This window comes from Gracilinanus agilis, chromosome 2 (genome assembly GCF_016433145.1).
Source record: "Gracilinanus agilis isolate LMUSP501 chromosome 2, AgileGrace, whole genome shotgun sequence".
NCBI classification, from domain to species: domain Eukaryota; kingdom Metazoa; phylum Chordata; class Mammalia; order Didelphimorphia; family Didelphidae; genus Gracilinanus; species Gracilinanus agilis.
This window is the reverse complement of record NC_058131.1, coordinates 383,528,181-383,550,698: the sequence shown is the minus strand read 5'-3', so window position 1 is coordinate 383,550,698 and position 22,518 is coordinate 383,528,181. Positions and strand designations below refer to the sequence as shown.

Here is a 22,518-nt window from a genome sequence, read left to right as displayed (position 1 = left end):
GTTCTTCCAGTGGCAAAGCAGAATTTCTAAGGAAAGGAGAAAGTTGTCTCAAAGGGATGGGCTGAGAACCGCCACCCAGAGGTAAAGAACCAAGGCAGAAATATGTTGAAAGCATGACAAGGTGATTACGTTGATCTCGATTCCGGGGAGAAAGAAGTGAGTCACATTGCAGGCTAGGAGATTTTTCCGGGACAATCCATGATTCCGAAAAATCACTTGTCTATTAAATTAAGTTTTTTAACAAAGTTATCCCAAAGTGATGAAAGGTCCCACTTAGAGAAAGCAGCAGAGTGCAGAGCCCTGGCGGGAATCCCGAAGTTAATTTCCACAGGCCCTCTAGGCTCCATCCCTTCCTCCCCAGGAAGATTCCTTCCCCTCGATCCCCACCCAGCCCAAGAGATCCTCCCCTCTGCTGGGACCCAGGCCCCTTCCCGCCCCGCCCAGCCGAGCTGCCACTCCCCGCCCAGTCCCTGGGCCCGTGCCGGGCGCTGTCACTCACCGAAGAAGGAATCGCTCACTGGCAACTTCTCCTAAGCTGAGGACCAGGGGTGCGAGCCAGGCCGGGCCGGGACCGCACGCCGCTTTTCTGCGGCCAGAGTCGGGGCAGTCCCTGTGTCCACGCCCCTGGCTCCGCGCGCGGAGCCGGAGCGGGCGCCGGAGCCGCAGCTGCCCTATGGAGACGCTGGGGAGCAACAGCAGTTGTGCGAACGGTGCGACCGGGATACGGCCCAGGGAGGAGGGAGAGAGACCGGGAGGTCTGGGTGCTGGATTTGGGAGTAGAATTGGAGGAGGGAAGGATGGCTTTAAAGAGACGCTGACCCCTCTCTACCTTAGCGCCCCATCTCTCTCGCGTCTCCCCAAGCCAGGTTTTCTTATAATCTGGGGGAAGGAGCCGTACAGTTTATGAACTCAGGCCACCCACTAAGGAGCGTGGAAGGGTCGGGATCTGGCTCCCTGGGCACGACTCCCAGATCCTAGGATTTCGAGTATCAATAAGTCAGTCCATAAGTATTCATTAAGCACTTCCTATGGAAGCTGGAGGAGTGGAGAGAGGCAAAACACGGTTCTTGCCCTCAAGGAGCTCACGTTCCAATGAGGGAGACCACAAGCTAACCATCCTGTCCATTCAAGATCTAGACTGCGTAAATGGAAGGCAATCTCAGAGGTATAAGCAGCAGGTAATGAATGCTGGGAAAGGCCCCCTGCAAAAGGCTGCATGTGAGCGGGAGTGTTGAAAGAAACCCGGGGAGCCGAGAGGCCAAGGTGAGGCGCAAAGCATTCCAGGCTTGGGGAACAGCTAATGAAAGGTAGGAAGTTAGGAAATGAGCCTGTGTTCTAGAAAGAACAGCAAGTAGAACAATATCACCGGACCATAATGTGTATCACGGAAGGGAATAAAGTATAAGAAGACAAGAAAGGTAGGGAAGGGCTTTAAAAAGCAAACTGAGGAGTATCTGACCCAGGGGTAATAGGGATGCCCTTGGAGTGAAATGTGTTAGGATTTACATGATCAGAAGTCATGGAGTTCAAGCCCTTTATTTCACATGTGGTAACTGAGGCTAAGAAAAGGGTAAGCAACTTGCCCATGGTCGCACAGGTAGGATTCAACCCCACATGCTTGGATCAGAGAGAAGCTAGGAACCCAGTTCAGTCCCCCAACTACAGACTCTCAGAGCTGGACCCCCTTGGAGACTATCTAGTCCAGTCCGGTCAGACTCAAGCAGATCTGGAGGCCACTGTAGGTCAGGATTCCTGCAGGCCACAAATTGACTTAATTTTAAAATGTGGTATTACCTATGTTTGGTTGAAGTTTTATTTATTTTGTTCACTATTTCTCAGGCCACACTTGGAAGTATTGTGAACAATGGATCTATCAATTTTTTAGTTGTTTTTCAGTCATGTCCAATTCTTTGTGTCACCATTTGGGTTTTCTTGGCATATAGACTAGAACGCTTTACCATTTCTTTCTCCAGTTCATTTTACAAATGAGGAACTAAGGCAAAGAGAGTTGTGACTTGCCTAGGGTCATACAGCTAGTAAGGGTCTGAGGCGGGATTTGAACTTAGGAAGATGAGTCTTCCTGACTCCCCACCCAGCATGCTATCTGATGTTCCACTTAGCTGGCCTATATACTTAATCAGGAAACATTTATTAAGCACCTACTGTCTGCCAGGTTTAGTGCCAAGCACTGAAGATACAAAAAGATGCTTGCAATCTAGTGGGGACAGCAGGTAGCCCACCTTTGATACTTCGGATCTAGTCCAAGCCCTCATTTTACACAGAAGGAAACTAAATTATTTTGGAATTTCATTTAATTTTGTCTTTAGCCCTCTTCCAGGCCTTTTGTCTTTATGAGAGAACTAGGTCAAATTATTCATCTTAAGTGAATAAAAAAGCATTTATTATGTGCTAAGCCCTTGCTGAGTGCTGGAGAAACAAATTCAAGGCCATCTTGACCCCTGAGGAACTTAAATGCTTTTTTTTTAAACTCTTACCTTTCATCTTAGAATCAATACTGTGTATTAGTTCCAGGGTAGAAGAGTAGTTATGTCTAAGCAGTGGAGGTTAAGTGACTTGCCTAAGGTCATAAAGCTATGAAGTGTCTGAGATCAGATTTGAACTTAGGTCTTCCCAACTCCAGGCCTGGCACTCTAACCACTGTGCCATATAGCTGCCCCTATACTGCTTCTAAAAGGGAACAGAATTCCCGGTCAGGCTTAGATGCCTCTTATACCTTTTGGCTCATTCCACCAAAAACTTTTGTGCTATATGGCTCTAGACACACTTGAGAGAGACCTGGAAACACATAAAGGAACATGCCAAGCTTGCTATAGATCCCAGGTCTCAGTCAATTTAGTTTCTTAGCTTGCTTCCCTCAGCCCTTGGGCTCTTGCTCACTTCCTCAACACTAGGAACTCCCCAAATTTCTATCTCTTAAAAGGGGGGGGGGTGTAAGGGTTAGTAACTCAGATGATTTGTCAAGAAATGGAGACTGAACTAACACGGAGGGTTTGGGAAGGGAGCCAGCCTGGATTCAGAGAGACCTGAATCCAAGTAGGACCTGAGACTTACATCACTTAACCCTTCAGTGCCTCCTAATAACTCTAAAAGCAGTTGCTGATTAGGGTTAGAAAAGGAAGTTTCTTCACAGAGTGGGAATTTTTTGACACCAATGAAAGCACAGATTGAGACCAAAAAAAAAATTTTATATATATATATTAAAGTAAGGGTTAAACATAATGATCCCAGATGCTGTTGAAGAGGAAAAGTATGGTATCTCAGAAAAACCAGTAGACTAGACATTAGAAGGCCAAGGTTCATGTCCTAGATCCACCATTAGAAATAATAACAAAAGCTCACATTTGTTTGTTCTTTGAACTTTAAGGTTTTCAAGTCTTTTACATATGTTAGCTCACTTGATCCTTTCAAAAATCCTTAGAGACAAGTATCATAAATCATACCTTTACAAAGAGAAACTGAAGGTCAGAGAGATAACATTTTGCCTAAAAGAGTATAAATGTCAGATCCAAAACTTGAACTCAGGTCTTTCTGATATTGTCAAATTGATGTTGCTAAGAGACCCAATGGATAGAGTGCAAGACTGGCAGTCAGGAAGACTCCTCCTCCTGAATTCAAATCTGGCCTAAGACACTTACAGGCTATGGGACCCTGGGCAGGTCACTTAACCCTATTTGCCTCAGTTTTCTCATCTGCAAAAAGAAATGGGGAAGGAAATGGCAAACCTCTCCAGTATCTTTACCAAGAAAACTCCAAATGGGGTCATGAGAATTGGACACAACTGAACAATAACAACAAATTCATGATAACAATTGAAATTTATATAGAATTTTATGGTTTGCAGATTTCTTTTTGTATTTCTTTTCATATCAACCTGTGAGTTATAGATGAAGAAATTGAGGCTCAGATAGTTAATAACTTGCCCAAAGCCTAATTGCTGGTAAATGACAAAGATTCCAGCCCAAGTGTTTTTTTGCTCTTAATCACAACCTCTCTAGGCTTATCTTATTTGCAAAATGATTAAACTGGGTGAGCTCTATAATTCTTCCCCATGCTGACATTCTAGAATCTTTAGTCCATTCCAGCTCTGAAACTGTGATTCGGTGATTCCATAAATGTCTACCATCAAAATGGCAGCTAAACTTTACATGGAGGGAAACAATGGATCCACCATTTCCATTTCCCACCTTAAGGAATTTCTACCAAATAATCTTCTGACTCTTGACTGATACTGGAGTTTGAGTCCTTGGAAGAGTTGGCCTAAAGTTGTAGTTTGGTGTGGAATTTAACCTAAAATTCCTTGAGTTTTCTTGGGATTCTAAGACCTTGAGCCTTATGTCCTCAGAGTCAGAATCAGCCTTAGCAACATTTAGAGGGAATAGGAGAGCATGGGCAGGGGACCATGCTAATACCACAGTGTTCACCTTTTGGAACTTGTTGCACTGTGGGTAATTGGCTTAATGAAAATCTCTCTTATCCAGAATTTCTTCATTTTAATCTAATCAAAATAGATGCAGCCAGAGTGACCCTAAGTAAATATTAGCCTGACCTTGAGAATCCTAGGATATCAGAATTGGAAGAGTCTTCAGGGATCATCCAATTCTACCTCTCATTTGGTGTAGAAATTCCCACTTTAGCATTTCCAACAAGTGGCAATCCAGTTTCAGCTTGAACACCACAAGTGAAAAGGACTCCCAAGGCAGCACAGTCCATGTTTGTACAGCTTCAATTGCTAGAAAGTTCTTTCTTATATGAAGCCAAAAATCCATCTCCCATCAACTGTCACCCACTACCTTCAGCTGTGCCAGACTGAATACATTGATTGCATGTCCTCATACCCACCCATCCTTATTCTCTTTTCTTCCTATGTCCTGGTTCCCACAAGAATTATTGGGCATTTATCCTATCTCTCCATCTCTTTTCTCCTGTACCCACCATGCCTCATCCTCTGATCTTTTTCCTTGCTGTTCCATAAAATTCATATTTATTACTCTCCATACAAGTCATCTGACATCCATCCTGATCTCCATATATATCCCTATATGCTGATATCTATCATATCTCTAGCGCTTTAGAGTATTGGATTTGAAAGACCTGAGTTTGCATCCAGCCTCATTTACTTATTATTTTTGTGATCTTGGTGAAGTCACTTAAGCCTTTCTCAATCTCATTAGTCTCAATTTCATATAAAATGGGCATTACCTTACAAGGGTGCATGGAATTTAAATGAAATGTGTGTCAAGTGTTTTGCAAGCTTTGAAGTGTAATAGGAATGTTCATTTTTATTTTTAACATCCATCTTTATCTCCCTGTGTGTTCCTGTGCTCCAGCATTCCTCCCCTTTACTTGCTTGTTCCCTTCCATCCAGCTTCTTTCCTCTCTGTATGCATCCCTCAATCTACTCTCATCATTTGTACCTGCTCTCCAGTATCCTTCATCATTCTATTGTGTCTCTATACCTCATAGTTTTCCTCATCCTCATATGTACCTGTCCTCCATCATCCATCCTCACAGACATCTATCCTCCAACATTCATCCTCATTCCTCTACGTATATCTCTCCTACATTCCTCCTTTCCCTTCCATTTGTCCTTCTCCCCAACATCCTATTTGTCCCTTTTTTTCTATATTTGTCCAACAGTATCCAACTTAATCTCATATCTGTTCCATCAGAATTTCTTTCCACCTCCATCCATCCTCATCTCTGTTCCTATCATTCGACAGATCTTATCTTTCTGCCTGTCGCTGTCCATCCTCATTCCTCATCCATTTGTTTCCTAGCATCCATCTTTATCTTCCAGTTACTTGATATCCATTCTCATTTTGCTTTCTGACCCTATCAACTAACATTTATTCTATTCCCTTGAAAAAGAGTTCCTGGCCAGCATGGGAGTTTGGAGTGTAGAATTTATGGAGTCCTCTCCAAATCTGCATGTTAAGATTAAGGCCTGGGAAGCTTTCAAGCCTGTAAAGACAGTCAGTTATTTAGGATGTGAGTTGGCTATCTACAACTTAGCTGAAGCACAGGGAGTGAGAGGTTTGGTTGTCCAGACCTGATTGTTCATCTTTTGCAGAGGATTCCTGGTAAGGAAAATCCCTCTACCAAGAAAGATCATGAACTATTCTGCAACTTAGAGTCTTAAGAGAGTTGTGTTGGGCACTCAGATCTTGAATTACTTGCCTAGGATAACAAAGCCAGTACGAATCAGAGGTAGAATTTGAAACCAGATCATCCTGTTTTTAAGACTAACCTTCTATTAGCTACTATTTGATGAAATCTTCAGACTGAGAAGAAACTGATTATAGAGGAAGCTGGTGACACAGTCAAGAAGATCTGAGATCAGATGTGACCTCGGGCACTAGCTTTGTAATTCTAGGCAAGTCATTTAAGCTCTGGTTACCTCAGTTACCTCTTTTGTAATCCTGGGATAATAGCACTTACCTTGCAAGATTGTTTTGAGGATCAAACGAGATATTTATAAAGCACTTAGCACAGTATCTGGTACATAATAGGTGTCAAATAAATGCTCATTTCCTTCCCTTTCCCTTAAAAAGATGGCCATACTGCTAGACAGACCAAAATTAATTTGACCTTACACCCCAAATCCTTGCTTTCCTATGGGAAAAAGCTTCTCTGGCTTTTTTGCTTGACTTCATTGGAAATTCAAAGGGACAACGGCTAGCTCACTCATTTACAGAGTCATAGAACTTGGGAGTTGGACTGGACTTTATAGGCCATCTTGGTCAAACTGACCCTGAGCAAAAATCTGCTCTCCAGTATTCCTAACAAGTGACCAAGCCCTTATTTGACAGCCTACAGTGATGGCAACCCATTCTCTTAGCTCTAGTTCTTATTAATAATAGTCAACATTTGCATAGAATTTTAAGGTTTGAAAAACACTTTACACATATTATCTCATTTTATCCTCCCATCCCAGGGTGGTAGGTATTATTATTATTCCTACTTTTAAAAGGAGGAAACTGAGGCAGGCAGAGGTTAAATGACTTACTCTGGGTCCGACAGTTGGTAAGTGATTAGAAAGGTCTTCCTTAGATCCATTGGATATCTGCTCTTCTGTAATTTATACCCTTTATTCCAAGTCATGATCTCTAGGGCCACACAGAACAAGTTTAATCTTTCTACATGATAAATCTTCAGATATCTGAAGATGGTTAATGTGGTCTTCTTGGTGTATCTGCTTCTCTGGACTAAATAGCCTTGGTTCCTTCAACCGAATGGTGTACAACCTGGACTCCAGTACCCAACCAAACTGATTACCTTCCTGAAATATACTTCAGCTGTTAATGTTCTTCCTGAGATGCTGGCCATAAGAACTTTTTTTTTTCTGGGTCGCCCTATCTCACCAAGGCTGGAAGTGTCCAACCCGCTACTGCATCCTTGACCTGTTCTGTTGCTGACCTGGACTAACCAAGAATCAAGCCTCCTCAGGCATTCTGGCAGCTTCCTCCTCCTATTAGTGCTGGACTTAGCACAGATACCAAATCCACCTTAGCCCATCTGCAGCTCAGAACTCCTGTGCTCAAAAAATTTACCAATTTCTACCTTCCTGTATCAGAGATTACAGGTGTGAGCCCCCGTGTCTGTCTCATCGATTAGTCAATTAGCATTATTAAGAGCTTGATATAACAGGCACTGGAGAAGGAAAAAAAGGAGGGGAGGCAGGAAACAGGTCCTACTCCGAAGGAAGTCATAGTCTATACAAATAACTGTACAAACAAAAGGATAAGGTGGGAGTGATCTTAGAGAGAAGGTACTATGATTGTTGAGAAGTAGGTCAGGCTTCTTGTAGAAGGTGGGACTTAAGCTGTGACTTGAAAAAAGTCAGGGAAGCCAGGAGGTGAAGATGATGAGAGACAGAGTTCTAAGGATGGGGAAGAACCAGTGAAAATGCCAGGAGTCAAGAGTGCAAAGAACAAAGGCTGGTGTCACTAGATCCCAGAGTTCTTGCGGGAGTAGTGGGGGTTGGGTGGGTAAAGTTGGAGAAGACTGGAAAAGTAGATAGGAGAAATGTTATGGAGGACTTTAACAGTCCAACAGAGGATTTTATATTTAATCCTGGAAGGTAACTGGGAGCCCTTGAAGTGATAACGGTCAGACCCACATTTTAAGAACATCAATTTAATGACTGAATGGAAAATGAATTAAAGTGGAGTGAACTTGGGCACAGAGAAATAAACCAGAAAAGTCTATTAAAATAGTCCAGGGCGGGGGGGTGGGGGGGAACTGGATGGCTCAGTGGATTGAGAGCCAGGCCTAGAGACCAGAGGTCCTAGGTTCGAATCTGGTCTCAGACACTTCCTAGCTGTGTGACCCTGGGCAAGTCACTTAACCCCCATTGCCTAGCCCTGTAACAAATTTTTAAAAATTAATATAGAAAGATATGTATATATATATAAGATATTAGGGTTTAAAAAAAATAAAAACTCAAAAAAAATTTTTAAATAGTCCAGGAGGAACTAGATGTGTCTGTGGATAGAAAGCCAGACTTAAAGACTGGGGATCCTGGGTTCAAATCTGGCCTGAGACCCTTCCTAGCTGTGTGACTGTGGGCAAGTCATTTAATCCCCATTGCCTAGCCCTTACCATCCTTCTGCTTTAGAACAAACACACAGTATTGATTCTAAGACAGAAGGTAAGGGTTAAAAAAAAGACAATAGCAGAGGAGTGAGGTGATGAGGGCCTTCACCAAGGTTGTTGTGATGTCAGAGGAAAGTAGGAAGCATAAAAGAAAGATACTACTTTGGGGGTAAGGTGGGGAGCTCACAGGTGGCAGAGCTGGAGGGGAGCAAAGTGCTCAGGCCACTCCCCTCCCCCTCTCTACACTCAGTGAGGACATTTTTCACTTCACCCATCCAGCAGCCCAATGGGAGTACTTTCTCCCTCCCCTGTGAGGGGTAAGGGGGCAGGGGGGCACCTGGCACTCAGCGTGGGGGAGGGTGATGGCATGCAGTCTCTTGAGGGGGAACACAGGCACCTCACTGGAGGGGGCACTCCATCTCTAAAAGGTTTGCCATCACTGCCCTAGATCTTTTTTTTTTTTTTAACTATTATCTCTATAGTCTGGTACTTGTACAGTTGGTTATTTGAATCCCAATGAAAGGCTTAACTTTTATCATGCTTAAGTTTCATCTGATTTGACTCATCATTCTAACCTGTCAAAATGTTGGGATCTGTATTTTGTCATCCAATGTGTTTGTTATTCTTTCTAGCTTTGTGCCATTCACTAATTTGACAAGCATGAACCCATGTCTTCATTTAAGTTATTTTTTTTTTAAAGTATTAAACAGGGAATAGGCAGAGATGAATACTCTAAGACTCTCTACTGGTGACCACCCTCCGGGTTTTCTGGATCCAGTTATTCAATTAACTTTACATACACCTAACTATACTATCATGCAGAATACATTTCTCAATCTTGTCTACAAAAATGCAAGGTGTTCCCAAAATCTTAATACAATTTTCAGTTGTTGAAGCTTAAAACTGAACTAAGATTTTGGGGACCTCCTGTTTGAGGAAAAACTTTGGCAAATGCTCCATTGAACTTTGAGTATGTCTGTGATTGTAAGGGTTCCATGAGCACTGACTCTAAATATGCCTTAATTCTAATATAGATATTATATATATATTATATATTATCTATCAATAATAGATAATGTCTTAGAGAATATGGCCAAAGATGGTTCTGTCCCTAATCTTATGACTAGGTTTCACCATATTGCCAAAAGTTTCTATGGAAAACAAAAAATATCAAAAACCTAGATACTGTATTACTATCTCAGATTTCAATTTCCTCTCCACCATTTTTCTAGTTTACCTAATCTCAGAATTGCTTTCCTATATCAAAGAATCAGTAACAAAATATAATTGATTACGTTGTTCCATTATTATTCATTCATCTGTCCTGAATAATAGTCACAGCCTTTAAATTAGTGGTCATTGAAGACAACCAATCAATCTCCCTACCATTATGTTCCTTGGTGAATCTCTTAATGATTATGTCTTCCTTTTCTAAGTCTTCTCCAAGTCTTTTTAATAATATATTCTAGAGAGGCAGCTGAAGATGACTAGATGATGAGGTGCTGAGGTCTAGAAATAAGGGGTCCTGGGTTCAAATGTGACCTCAAGACACTTCCTAGGTATGTGACCCTGGGCAAGTCACTTAACCCTCATTTCCTATCCCTTACCACTCTTCTGCCTTGGAACCAATATGTAGTATTGATTCTAAGACCGAAGGTAAGGGTTTCAAAAGATCAACATCAGGATCTCTGGTTTGAAAATCAGACTTGTCAGCGGGCTGGTTTTATGTCTGAACATACCAATCTCAGTATTCTTTTAAGTACCTTATTATTTTTTTATTCAAGTAGCAAGTATTAGCTCTTCTATTTCCCTAATTGAACAAACTGAAAAAGAAAAGAATTCTTCAATACATTACTGCATAAATCATCAAAACACATTTCCACATTAGACGTTTCTAAAAATGTATTTTTGGAATTTAAAATTCTGAATTTTAAGTTTCATAAGCTGAGTGATGAATTTCATCTGCATTCTTTTGGACTAACATTTCTTCACTGTATTGATTAGAGTTCCAAAGTCTTTCAAAGTTGTTTTTCCCTAAATACTTGAACACATGGGTTAATTCGGACATGATTAGGATGTAGACTCTTAATGGCCACCCTAGAACAATTGTCAATAATATGGAAATAGGTCTGGATCGATGACACGGGAAGAAACCAGTGGAAATGTGTGTTGCCTACGGGTGGGGGGGGGGAGTGTAGGGGGAGAGAGAGCAAGTACATGAATCACGTAACCATGGAAAAATTTTTTCTAAAAAATAAAAAAATGTAAAAATGTAAAAAAAAGTTGTTTTTCCCTAAAAAGTTGTTAGCATTGTATACATTTTTCTCCTCATTCTGCTCACGTTAGACCAGCTCATACAAGATTTCTCAGGGTTTTTTTTTTAATCATACTGTCTATTTCAGCATTTATATCACAAGAATTCCATTATATTCATTTTTCTTAATTTGTTTAGCCATTGCCTAATCAGTGGACATACCTTTAGTTTCCAGTTTGGGGCTACTATGAAATGAACTACTATAAATATTTGTGTTCATATAAATCCTTTTCTTCTCTCTTTGATCTCTCTGGAGCATAGGCAAATCCATAGTGGTACAGTTAGGTTAGGTCAGAGGGTCTAAACTGCTTAGTTGGTTGGTCTTCCTCCACAAGTCCCCTCCCCACCTCAATCCATCCTGCACTCAGCTGTCAGTGATCTTCCCATAGTGTTCCTCTAGTGAACTCCTCTGTCTATGGCACCGGGGTTTATTGTGAATGTATGTACATACTTGCTAAGCTCCATTGGCTCTCTGTCTCCTCTGGACTCAAATATAAATTCTCTGTTTGGTTTTTAAAACCCTTCCTGACTTTTCCTCTTCCTACCTCTCCAGTCTTCTTACACTATACTTCCCCAGTCTGGAAGTAACACTGGTCTCCTTGCCGTTCCTTGTACTTGATTCTCCAGCTCCTGACTCCGGGCATTTTTCTAGGATCCCACCACCATCACCATGCCTAAAACTCTGTCCCTCCTCATCTCTGCCTCTTGACTTCTCTAGTTTCCTTCAAGTCCCAGTTAAAATCCTACCTATCATCCAAAGGAAGCCCTTTCTATTCCTCCTTAATTCCAATGTCTTCTCTCTGCTGATTCTTTTTTTCTTCTTTTAACCCATACCTTCCTAGAATTATTACTCAGACAGAAGAGTCTAAGGGCAAGGCAATGAGTTAAGTGACTTGCTCAGGGTCACAGCTATCCTCTGCTGATTCTTTACAAAGTTTTCCTGCATATACCTTGTTTGTACTGTTTGTTGTTTGCATGTTGTCTCCCTCATTAGATTGTGAGCTATTCAAGGGCAGGAATTGTCCTTTGCCTTTATTCTTATCCTCAGTGCTTAGCTCAATGACTGGCACGTAGTAAGTGCCTAAGAAATGTTTTTTGACTCACTGACTGACACAGTTCCAAATTGCTTTCCAGAATGACAGGCCCATTCTCCACCAACAGTACTTGTTTAGTATGCTTGCTTTCATGCAGTCGGTCCAGTGTCTGTCATTTTTCTTATTAGTTATCTTTGCCAACCTGATGGGCATGAGGAAGAACTTTAGGTTTATTTTAATTACATTTCTCTAATTATTAGTGATTTGGAAAGCATTTTCCATATGGCTGTTCATAACTTGCATTTTTTTCTTTGAAAAATACTTGCACCCTTTCTCCATTTATACATTGGAGAATGTATAAGAGATTATATTATAAAATAGATATATACATATATATAGTGTGAGGTATCTTATAAATTTAAACCAATTACTTGCTTAACATTTGAATAAGAGACCTTCATCAGAGAAACTTGCTGCAGAGATTTTATATGCAAGTTTCCTGTTTCCCTTCTAATTTTAACTGCATTAGATTTGTTGGTATAAAACTTGTTAAATTTTATGTAATCAAAATAGTTCCTTTTTATCTCCTGTGAACTTTTCCATCACTGGTTTAATTATGAACTCCTACCTTACCCATACATCTCTTTCTTCTCTAATTTGTTTATGATAGACCCACTTCAGATTTAACTTAGTAAACATGCAGTATATATGTAAATATATATGTATCTTAATGTATATATCCAGCATGAAGTGTTAGTCTATTCCTAATTTCCATGAGACTGCTTTCCAGTTTTCTGAGCTTTTGTCAAATATGACAAAATTTTGCAAATATGACTTTACCTGAACTAATTGGGATCTTTGGGTTTATCAGACTTCATGCTTTTACTGTGTTTATTTCTGTATATTGTGTACCTAATAACCAACACCAAATTATTTTAATGAACACTGCTTTGTAGTGCAATTTGAGAAATGTTACTGATGGACTACATAGACCCTATATAGACTCTTTCTCTCTCTCTCCTCTATCAAACATTGGTTACAGGCTCCTTTTATTATTATAAATTTCAATATTCTTTTTTCTGTTTTATATTTGTTTCTTTGTTTGCCTCGTTAAAGTTCCCAGCTATCTCCCTCTCTCCCTAGCCTTCCCACACTAAATAAAGTATCATTTGACTATATATATAAATATATATATGTATGTGTATATGTAAAACTATGCCTTGCATTTTTCTATTTATCATTTCTTTCTCTGGAGGTGAGCATTTGCAATTATTCTTCAAACAATATTTGTTGCAGTATATATAAAGTTCTCTTAATTTTGCTCATTTCACTCCATAATTTCATGTAGGTCTTTCCATTTTTTAAATTAAATTGCTCATCATTTCTTACTATGCATAATCCAATATTCATTTTTTTAAAAAAACTCTTATCTTTTGCCTTAGAATCAAAACTGAGTATTGGATCCAAGGCAGAAGAATGTAAGGGGTAGGCAATGAGGATTGAGTGACTTGCCCAGGATCACACAGTGAGGAAGTGTCTGGGGCTAGATTGGACCCAGGACCTTCTGTCTCCAGTTCTGGCTCTCAATCCACCAGGCGACCCAGCTTCCCCTTCGTAATCTCGATATTCTTAAGGAACATGGACATGTAAACAGTGTCTAAGTAATTGTTTCTCTTTCAATACCCATTTAGGCTCCCTGATCACCTTGTATTGCTACTCCCAACAAGTCCTCTGCCAGATTGTCAATGACTTTGAACCTGACAGCTCAAACAACATCACACTGAGCAGTTGGCAAAAGAGGGCCAACAAGAACTATGGCTTCTTCATTGGAGTGGGCCTGGCTATTCTCTCCAGCTTCCTCATTGGCAGCAGCGTCATCCTTAAGAAGAAGGGCCTCGTTCGGCTGGTAGACAAGGGCGCCACTCGAGCTGGTAGGACTGCGGCTTATTGGGGAAGGATGGGGAGCTTGAGCTTTGAATCACTAATGACATCCATTCCAACCAGTTGTGTAGGCAGCTCGGGTCTTAGCAGCAGGAGGGTTATGTCAGTCAAACAAACTTCTGTAAACTTAATCAACAATCAGATCTTCAATTTGCTTTCCAGGGTCAAATCTTCTTATTTTATGCCACTGTAACATCCATAACAGGTTGGGTCAGTAAGACAGATAGCTTACCATTATTTCACTTCCCTTTTCTCCAGAAAGTGCCCAAAGAGCAGGTCAATTCCTATGTCACCAGCAAAATGCCCATTTTTCCCTGGCAGGGAAGTTATCCCAGATGAAAGGTTGGGTTGACAAATGTGACATTCCCAGCCCAGAGTCATAGGTTTTTTTCCAAGGCAGGAAACCTATTTGATTTAATTCCAGTTTTTACAGTTTCATTTCATAGTCTTTTGATATCTCTATTTTGGCAGTGGGGGTAGAAGTCCCTTTGCAGTAAAAATTATTATTATGGTGATTTATTCAGGCTTTCTCTTGAAGAATCAATTCTGGAAGCCTTATGTGTTCCCTCTCTTCGACTGAGTGCATCCTAATTTCCTTAACTTTCTTTTTCTTTCCTTTCCTAGTGGATGGAGGTTTCGGCTATCTCTTGGATAAAATGTGGTGGGCTGGATTTCTCACCAGTAAGTAGATCATTTCCACTAATGATCATGTAAAGGAGGTGATGGGAGAATGGAGGGACCAATTTCCATCCTGTTATACTTAGATCCAGCAAACTGTAGTCTAAATGGAATCACTTTGCATCTGTTTTTAGCTATCTTTTACCCCAGATAAATTTTTTTTTACCAGCAAAACTTTGATGAGTTCAGATTGTATGAATCATTTTCTATCCCAAAACAAATTCTGACACCAGGATTTGGAGAGCTACTCTTAGTTGGAAGTTTGATATGGAAGGGTAATTAGAATATGAAACATAGAAACTTGACAGAACCTTAGAAAACAAAGGATAGAATGCTAGAGTTGGGAACGATTTTTAGAGATCATCTAGTCCAATCCCTCAGCCAACCCTGAGACCATCTTGCCATTCAATGCTGCTAATAGGAAAAGAGCAAAACTGGAATCTCTCAAGACTTTACTATGTCCATAATAGGTTTATTTTTTGGTTTTTGTAGGGTTGAATTAATCTGCCTAAACTTCTAGATGATACACATCTTTCTTGTCCTTCCTACTTCCAAACCATTCTTTCTGTCTGCTATACTCTGACGTTATACTTAGTCAAGAAAAGTCAAATCAAGACAACCAGCATTCATTAAGGGTCTATTATGTGCCAGGCTCTGTGCTAAGCACTGGGTTAAAAAAAAAGAGGGGGGGGGACAATGAGCTCACAGTCTAATGGGAGAGAAAACATCCCAACAACTATGTATGAACTATATATATGACAAATACACACATATACATTATTCACACAGATCTATATGTATATATTAGATATATGTATATTTTTTCATCATAGGACTGTGGAAAAGAAAATTCTGTGTAAATTGTAAAGCACTGTAGAAATATGAACAATTATTACCAATTCTCATGGGAAAGATATTTAAGTAAAGCAAAGATCTTGGGGCTCGAGATGAGCAAAGAGCACTGGATTTGTAGCCAGAGATCTTGGGTTTTAATCCCAGCTCTCTGTCACTGCCACCATACCCAATGATGTTTGCTGAGTGATTTCCCTTCTTTCAGCCCAAGTTTCTTACTCTATGAAATGAGGCATTTGGACAAGCTGATCTCTAAGTTTCCTTCCAGCCCTAAGTCTGTAAGAAGCCAAGGCTTTTCTTCATCAATAGTAACCCTTTCTAGTGCTTACCTTTTAAAACTACTTTGGTGACCAAAGTTCCTTGAGTCCTGAGGAAGTGACCTTCATGTAGACCTTCACCTAAGTACAGATGGGACGTGGGTCATCCATTGGACTTCTCCCTCTTATGCTTGCCTATGAACTTGGTCATCGAGCATTTATTAACTGCTTACAGTGTGCCAGGTACTATGCTAAGTGCTGAGGAAATAAAGGCAAAAATACAGCTCCTGGCCTCAAGGAGATCATATTCTGATGAGATAGATAGATAGACCATATAAAAACAACTCTACCTACAGGATTTTAGATATAGATCTAGGCATACATAAGGAGACAGGCAGGCAGGCAGGCAGACAGGCAGATAGATAGATAGACAGACAGACAGACAGACAGACAGACAGACAGACAGACAGATAGATAGATAGATAGATAGATAGATAGACAGACAGATGGTGAAAGGGTGGGTGGGTGGATGGATGGATAGATAGAAAGAAAGGTGGTAGAACCTTGTTAAATCAGCTGGGGTTATAGGGAAAGTTTTAGATCTCTGTAACTTCAATAACAAATTATTTCTCCTTCTCCTCTTCTTGTTTACTAGTGGGTCTAGGTGAAGCTGCCAACTTTGGGGCCTATGTATTTGCTCCTGCGACGGTGGTCACTCCACTGGGAGCCCTGAGTGTGCTTATCAGGTATTAATAAATACCTTGCTAGTTTGTTTGCTTTTTTTCCACTTGTGGCTTATTATTGCATGTATTTGGATGAGGCTCTTCCAGAACCACCGAGTGGGGCTGAATGGACTTTATATGCCAAGAATGTGCCTTAGCCTCAGTTTCCCCAGAAAGAGGTGCTGCTTAACACTCTGTAACAGAGAACAGTAAAAAGAACCTTGGTTTTGGAGTCATGGAAGATAGGCTTAAACAATGTCTCTGCTGCTTCTAGGCTGGACAACACTAAGCAGGTCATTTACCTCTCTGGTCATAAGTTTCTTTCCTTTTAAAACCAAGACATTGGATTAGACCATGGATTTCTAGCCATGTTTGTGTCACTGCTCTTTTTGGCAGACTGTTGTTTATAAATTAATGAAGGAAATTATCAAATTCAGTTAGGTGTTAGTGAAAATAAAGATGTAAATTTTTTCTTATCCAAGTTCATGGATCCCCTGAAACCTATGAAAATTATATTATAAATCTGTCTTCTAAAACCACAGACTCCTAGATTAATAACTCCTGGATTAGATGATTCCTAAGGTCTCTTCCATCTCCAAGCCCTGTCTCTTAATGCAGTCTGGCAAATAAAATTTAAATTTGACCAGATCAAATAGTTGACATAAGTAGAGTGCCCAGTCAATGTTTGCTACATATCAGTGTTTTGCAAGCCTACCTTCATGGGTAGAGGTGACTGTAGTTATAAAAATATTCAAACCAGCTTTTCTAATCGTCAGCATCTGTGGTTACTGTTCTCAGGCAAGTCGCATTTTCTTTTTTTTTCTTTTTTAAACACCTTTACCTGCCATCTTCGAATCAATACTCTATATTGGCTCCAAAGCAGAAGGATGGTAAGGGCTAGGTAATGAGGGTTAAATGACTTGCCCAGAGTATCAGAGTGTCTGAGATCAGATCTGAACCCAGGACTTTCCATCTCTAGGCCTGGCTCTCAATTCACTGAGCCACCCAGCTGCTGCCTACATGTTCTATTGGGGGATTAAATGGTTTGATATAGTTTTCCTTTTGGAAGACTAGGCTTACCCCTAATGTTTCCCTTTTTTAAGGCCTCTTCAAAGGCAATAAATGACATAAGCTGTGTTCTAACAACTTTGTCTCCCTTCTCTGTGTGTAGTGCAATATTATCATCTTACTTTCTGGGAGAGCGACTGAACTTGTTAGGCAAGTTGGGCTGCATGATTGCCATAGCAGGCAGTTCGGTGATGGTGATCCATGCCCCTGAAGAAGAGAAAGTCAACTCAATAAATGAAATGGCTTCAAAGCTGAAGGACACAGGTGAGGGTAAACAGTTGCTCTAAAACTAGATAATTCTTGGAGATGTAGGAGATGTTTGCTCTGATTTTGTTTTGCTTTTGCTAATGTCTGGGCCACCTGAAGTCGACTAGTAAAAGAAATTTGCTGGGTGGATATTTGTTAATGTATGTATCTGTATGTGAGTGGGGAAGGTGGGGAAGGCGGGACGGGAAGAATTGGCCAACAAGGACTCAGTTCTGGGATGATCAGTTTGAGGAAGCTTTTGGGTCTTGGAGCACCTCGCCTACTACTTCAGAGCATGCATTCTTATCTTACGACTTTTTCTGCTCCACTGAACACATGGTAAAAAAAGACTTTGGCAGCTGAGCCAGAACTGAATTTGCGTTCAAAAGACAATAACTAGCCAAAGTGAGGTCTTTTTTGTTTCTTTCTGGCCGAATTCCAGTGAGGAGGCGAGGACAGCTATAAGTCTCAAAATGGGTAGGAAGTGAGAGTTAGCCCCAACTGCAGAATGGAAAGCAGGACCTAAAAGCATGTTCATCAAAAACATCTCTGTGTTCCTGGGACTGAGACCTCATTGGCCAGTACTCCCCATTTGCAAGACTGGTTTAACAGCATCCTTGGCAGGAGGACCTGAGTTTTCAACCCCAGACGCTTCCTAATTGGGCAAGTCTATACTCTGGTGTTATTGCCTAGCCCTTACTACTTTTCTGCCTTGGAACCCATACTTAGTATTGAGTTGAAGACAGAAGGTGAGGTTTAAGAAAATAATCAACATCTTTTGTTAGTGGTGCAATCTGTATATTTTCCCAAAATCTAGTGTTGAGATTCAAGCTCTTTCCCTTCCCTTCTGCAGGCTTCATTGTGTTCGCTGTGATTCTCCTGGTAAGCTCTCTCATCCTCATTTTCATCATTGCCCCTCGGTATGGGCAGAAGAACATCCTTATTTATATCATCATCTGTTCTGTGATGGGATCCTTCTCCGTGTGTGCTGTCAAAGGCCTGGGGATTGCCATCAAGGGCTTCTTCAAGGGACAGCCAGTTCTCCGGCACCCTCTTACATACTGCCTTGGACTGATCCTGGCAACTTCAATCCCCATACAGGTCAACTTCCTCAATAGGGCTCTGGATATCTACAACACCTCTTTAGTGTTCCCAATTTACTATGTGACCTTTACGAGTATGGTCATCACCTCCTCCATCATCCTCTTCAAGGAGTGGAACAGCATGTCAGTGGTGGACATCCTGGGCACAATCTCGGGTTTCATTACGATTATCCTAGGAGTATTCTTGCTCTACGCTTTCAAGGACCTCAATATTACCTGGGCAAGCCTTCCCCATACCCACAAAAACCCAATTCCACCTCCCTCCCCTGAGCCCACAATCATCAAGCTGGAAGACAAAAATGTCCTCGTGGACAATATAGAATTGCCCCCTCCCTCACCTGAGGAGAAACCCAAAGTCTTCACAATCCACACCTAAAGCTTTTACTAGATGAGAGGATACATTCTATTAGCCCATCTAACCCCAGAACAATCTAGTGATTCCAAATATCATGTCAAGAGACAAGATGCTCTTTTCCTAACAGTGTGGCTTCATACCTCATTAATATTTCCAGGAAAAAAGAATTTCCAGTTACTTAGGACCAGATCAGCTCCTGACTTCCTGGAAGCACAAAAGACTCCGTTGGCCATACTGCACGGTTTGTATTGGTGCACTCTCTCTCCCTCCTTTCCTCCTGGTCCCCGAGGCCTTTAAAAAGACTTTTTTTACCCTCTACCCTCCATGCCAGTGGAGGTCGCCTATGCTGGTAGGTGGAGAAGAGAACTTGACCCTCTGAATGTATTAGAGTCCAGCTGTTTCTGTGGGGTGAGCAAAACCAAGAGGTCCTCAGTTCTGACCTTCATCACAAGGATACATAAGCTACACCATTCCTCACCCCAAGGCCACGGTCTGCTGGATCTGAATGGGAGAAGGAAGGATTCCCTGCCCAAAGCTCATATGGAAATAATCTGGTCAATGTTTGTTCAAGCCATCTTCAGATCCTCACTTCTCCCTTCACACCCATGTTACCCAAGGGAGATGGACCTCTGCTTGACTTTGTTCTGCTAAAGTCACCTCGTGACTCAGGGAAAAGTTTGGAGCAAAAGAAACTTTTTTTTAAAAAGAAAGAAGCAAAAAGAAAAAAAAAAAGAAAATCTAGGAGCCAAACTAATTCTCTGGATTTATGACTCAGTGGTGGACCTCTGCTGTCTGTCTCTCTTTTGGCATGCTGAGGTACCAGTCACCAGGGAGGTCACACAATGACTTCAAGATTCAAACAAAAGACTTGTCACTACCAAATTCTGGATTAACTGGTGTGTGCTTGCTCTCTCTTGTATTTCATCTTCTTGTCTTGGAAGGAGAATGGCAGCTGTTCCATAACTGCTTTGCTCTTTAAAAAAAAGTCTTGGTTTCTGAGTTGGAATCTGGCAAAGTGTACCAGTTCCTGTTCCTCCTTAAGAAATAAACAAGATGTGGTATTTTGGAGATGTGGAGAGAAGGGAACCAGCATGGGAGGTGAGGGTTAGAGGGAAGCAGTCCCAGCTCCACTGAAGCCAGCAGATTTATGCTTTTTGTTTATTCTGGGATCTAACCAAGCACTTTGGACTGAAGGGCTCCCACATCCGTCCTTCGCTGTTGCCTCAGTGACCTGGCTCCCTCGTTAGTAAAAGTGTGCCTTAAATCTGGGTGACCTTGTGGGCACGCAGGCTACGAGCTTGGCAGGGTGCACCCAATCCCTGATACTGGCTGCTGCTTCCTTTCCTCTGGGTATTGCCCAGGGGCCAATCCCTGTCATTGAGCAGTCTACAAAGGCAGCCACCCAAGTACAACCGCCCAGCTCCAACAGCTGCGACTGCCTCATGTTCCATCATTACCCACTCCCTTCCCCCAGCCCAACTGAGTGCTAGCTCATCAGAGCAGCTGCCAGCACCAGGATCCTGGCTGAGCTGCAGTGCCAGGGACCTTCAGATGAATGGTTGGGCTCAGGGAGGACTGACTGTTTTTTTCCCTGCTTGTCCTCTTTTCCTCTGACCCTGCTATAAGAGAAGAGGAGTTGGGGCAGGAATCTAGAGGGGGAAATACATGGTATCTGGGTCAAAAAAATTAGAAAGTGGGACAACTTCTAAATACTCAAATGACCCCAGGGGTATGGACATTGTCCCCGAAGGTCACTGCTGATCACCCAGGGATGTATGCTTGTACACCCAAGTCCCAAGCAGAGGAAAGCAGTTTCTCAGAGATTTGCTGGTCCTTGTGGGAAGAGTTTTGGTCATGACTCTAGAGCCTGAATTTCCCCATTTCTGATGAATGTGAATTTCTGTCGAGGATTAAACCAAAGCTACGTGTTTACTTGTTAGAAGAACCTCATATCCTGAGATTAAAAGTATACCTGTGGGAGCAGAGGACCAAAGTTTTCATACATGTGATTAACTGTGCCTTTAGGTGTCTTAGAAGCAAGGAATCTCAATTAACTGTCTCTGTACTACTTCTACATCCATCACTGGGTATCTCAAGGTTTCCCCTGATAGTCCAAACTGTCCATTTTTGCTCCTAGGGAGGGAGAAAGTAGCTTTCTTTAAGCAAGATCCAGTTGATCACAATATCTTGAGGAGTAGCATGGTATACTGGCACCCCTGCCTCTGACCCTAGCAATTTCTTAATCTATGTAAAATCAGGATAATAATGGCACCTACCTCAGCATTGTTTGCAAGGCTTAAAGGAAATAATATATAGAAAATGTTTTGTAAACCCTAAAGTGCTATATAAATATCAGCTGCTCTTATTATTACTCCCTTGGGATATTTGGAGATATTCATCAACTCTCATTTTCTAATTTTTAAGTTTAAAAAAAAATTTAAACCAACCTTAGGCCATCTAGAGTATAGTCCTTACTGTGACCTATTTAAGACTAGACCCAGTCCAAGACCTATTGTACTAAATGGGGACAATTCTAACACAGATTTCATTGAGTGGTAGCCTGAGGGCAGCTAAGTGGTACTGCAGATAAAGTACCAGGTCCAGAGTCAGGAAGACTCATCTTCTGAGTTCAAATCTAGTCTTAGACATTGACTAGCTGTGTGACCTTAGGCAAGTCACTTAATCCTGTTTGCCTCAGTTTCCTCATTTGTAAAATGAGCTGGAGAAGGAAATGGCAAACCACTCCAATATCTTGGCCCAAAGAAGCCCCAAATGAGATCATGAAGAGTCAGATATAGGCTGAAAAATGGTTCAGTAACAAAGAGATAACTGTCATGGTGGAAAAAACATTTGGTAGGAATTTAAATACTGATTTCTAATCCCAGCTGTGCCACCAATTTGCTATATGACCTTAAATATTTCCCTTCTCTTTTCTGGGCCTCATTGTCCCCAAATAAAGTGAGGGTGCTGAACTAAATTGGTGGCTCTCCAATGTTTTCATCCCAGGGTCCTTTTGCATTCTTTAAAATTATTCAAGATTCCACAAAGCCCTTTTGTTTGGGTGGGTTATTTCCATCAACATTTACCATATTACAAATTAAAATGACAGCATCATTATGAAGATAGCTTTGACCTCCCAGACTCCCTAAAAGGGTCTCGGGAACCCCTGAGAGTCTTTGGACCATATTTGGAGAAATGCTGGACAAAAATGATCTCTGAGGTTCTTTTCTGCTCTTAACTCCAGTAGCCCATGGTCTTTGTCCTTTTGCTTCTCTATGTTTAAGTAGGTGACCTTTCCAAGTTAAGATCAGGCCTTGGCTCAGGGGTTTTAC

General features: G+C 41.4%; 1 protein-coding gene across 1 annotated transcript in view; it reads left to right on the top strand.

Annotated features, from left to right (window-relative positions):
* The window catches only part of NIPAL4 (NIPA like domain containing 4), a 47,082-nt gene extending 27,875 nt beyond the window's left edge, over positions 1-19,207 (top strand). Inside the window, exons 2-7 of the mRNA XM_044659850.1 lie at positions 362-710; positions 13,656-13,895; positions 14,530-14,586; positions 16,348-16,438; positions 17,586-17,746; positions 18,582-19,207. Of these exons, the coding sequence (XP_044515785.1) occupies positions 362-710; positions 13,656-13,895; positions 14,530-14,586; positions 16,348-16,438; positions 17,586-17,746; positions 18,582-19,207 (1,524 nt within the window). The remainder of the gene's footprint in view (positions 1-361; positions 711-13,655; positions 13,896-14,529; positions 14,587-16,347; positions 16,439-17,585; positions 17,747-18,581) is intronic.
* The last annotated feature ends 3,311 nt before the right edge of the window (positions 19,208-22,518 follow it).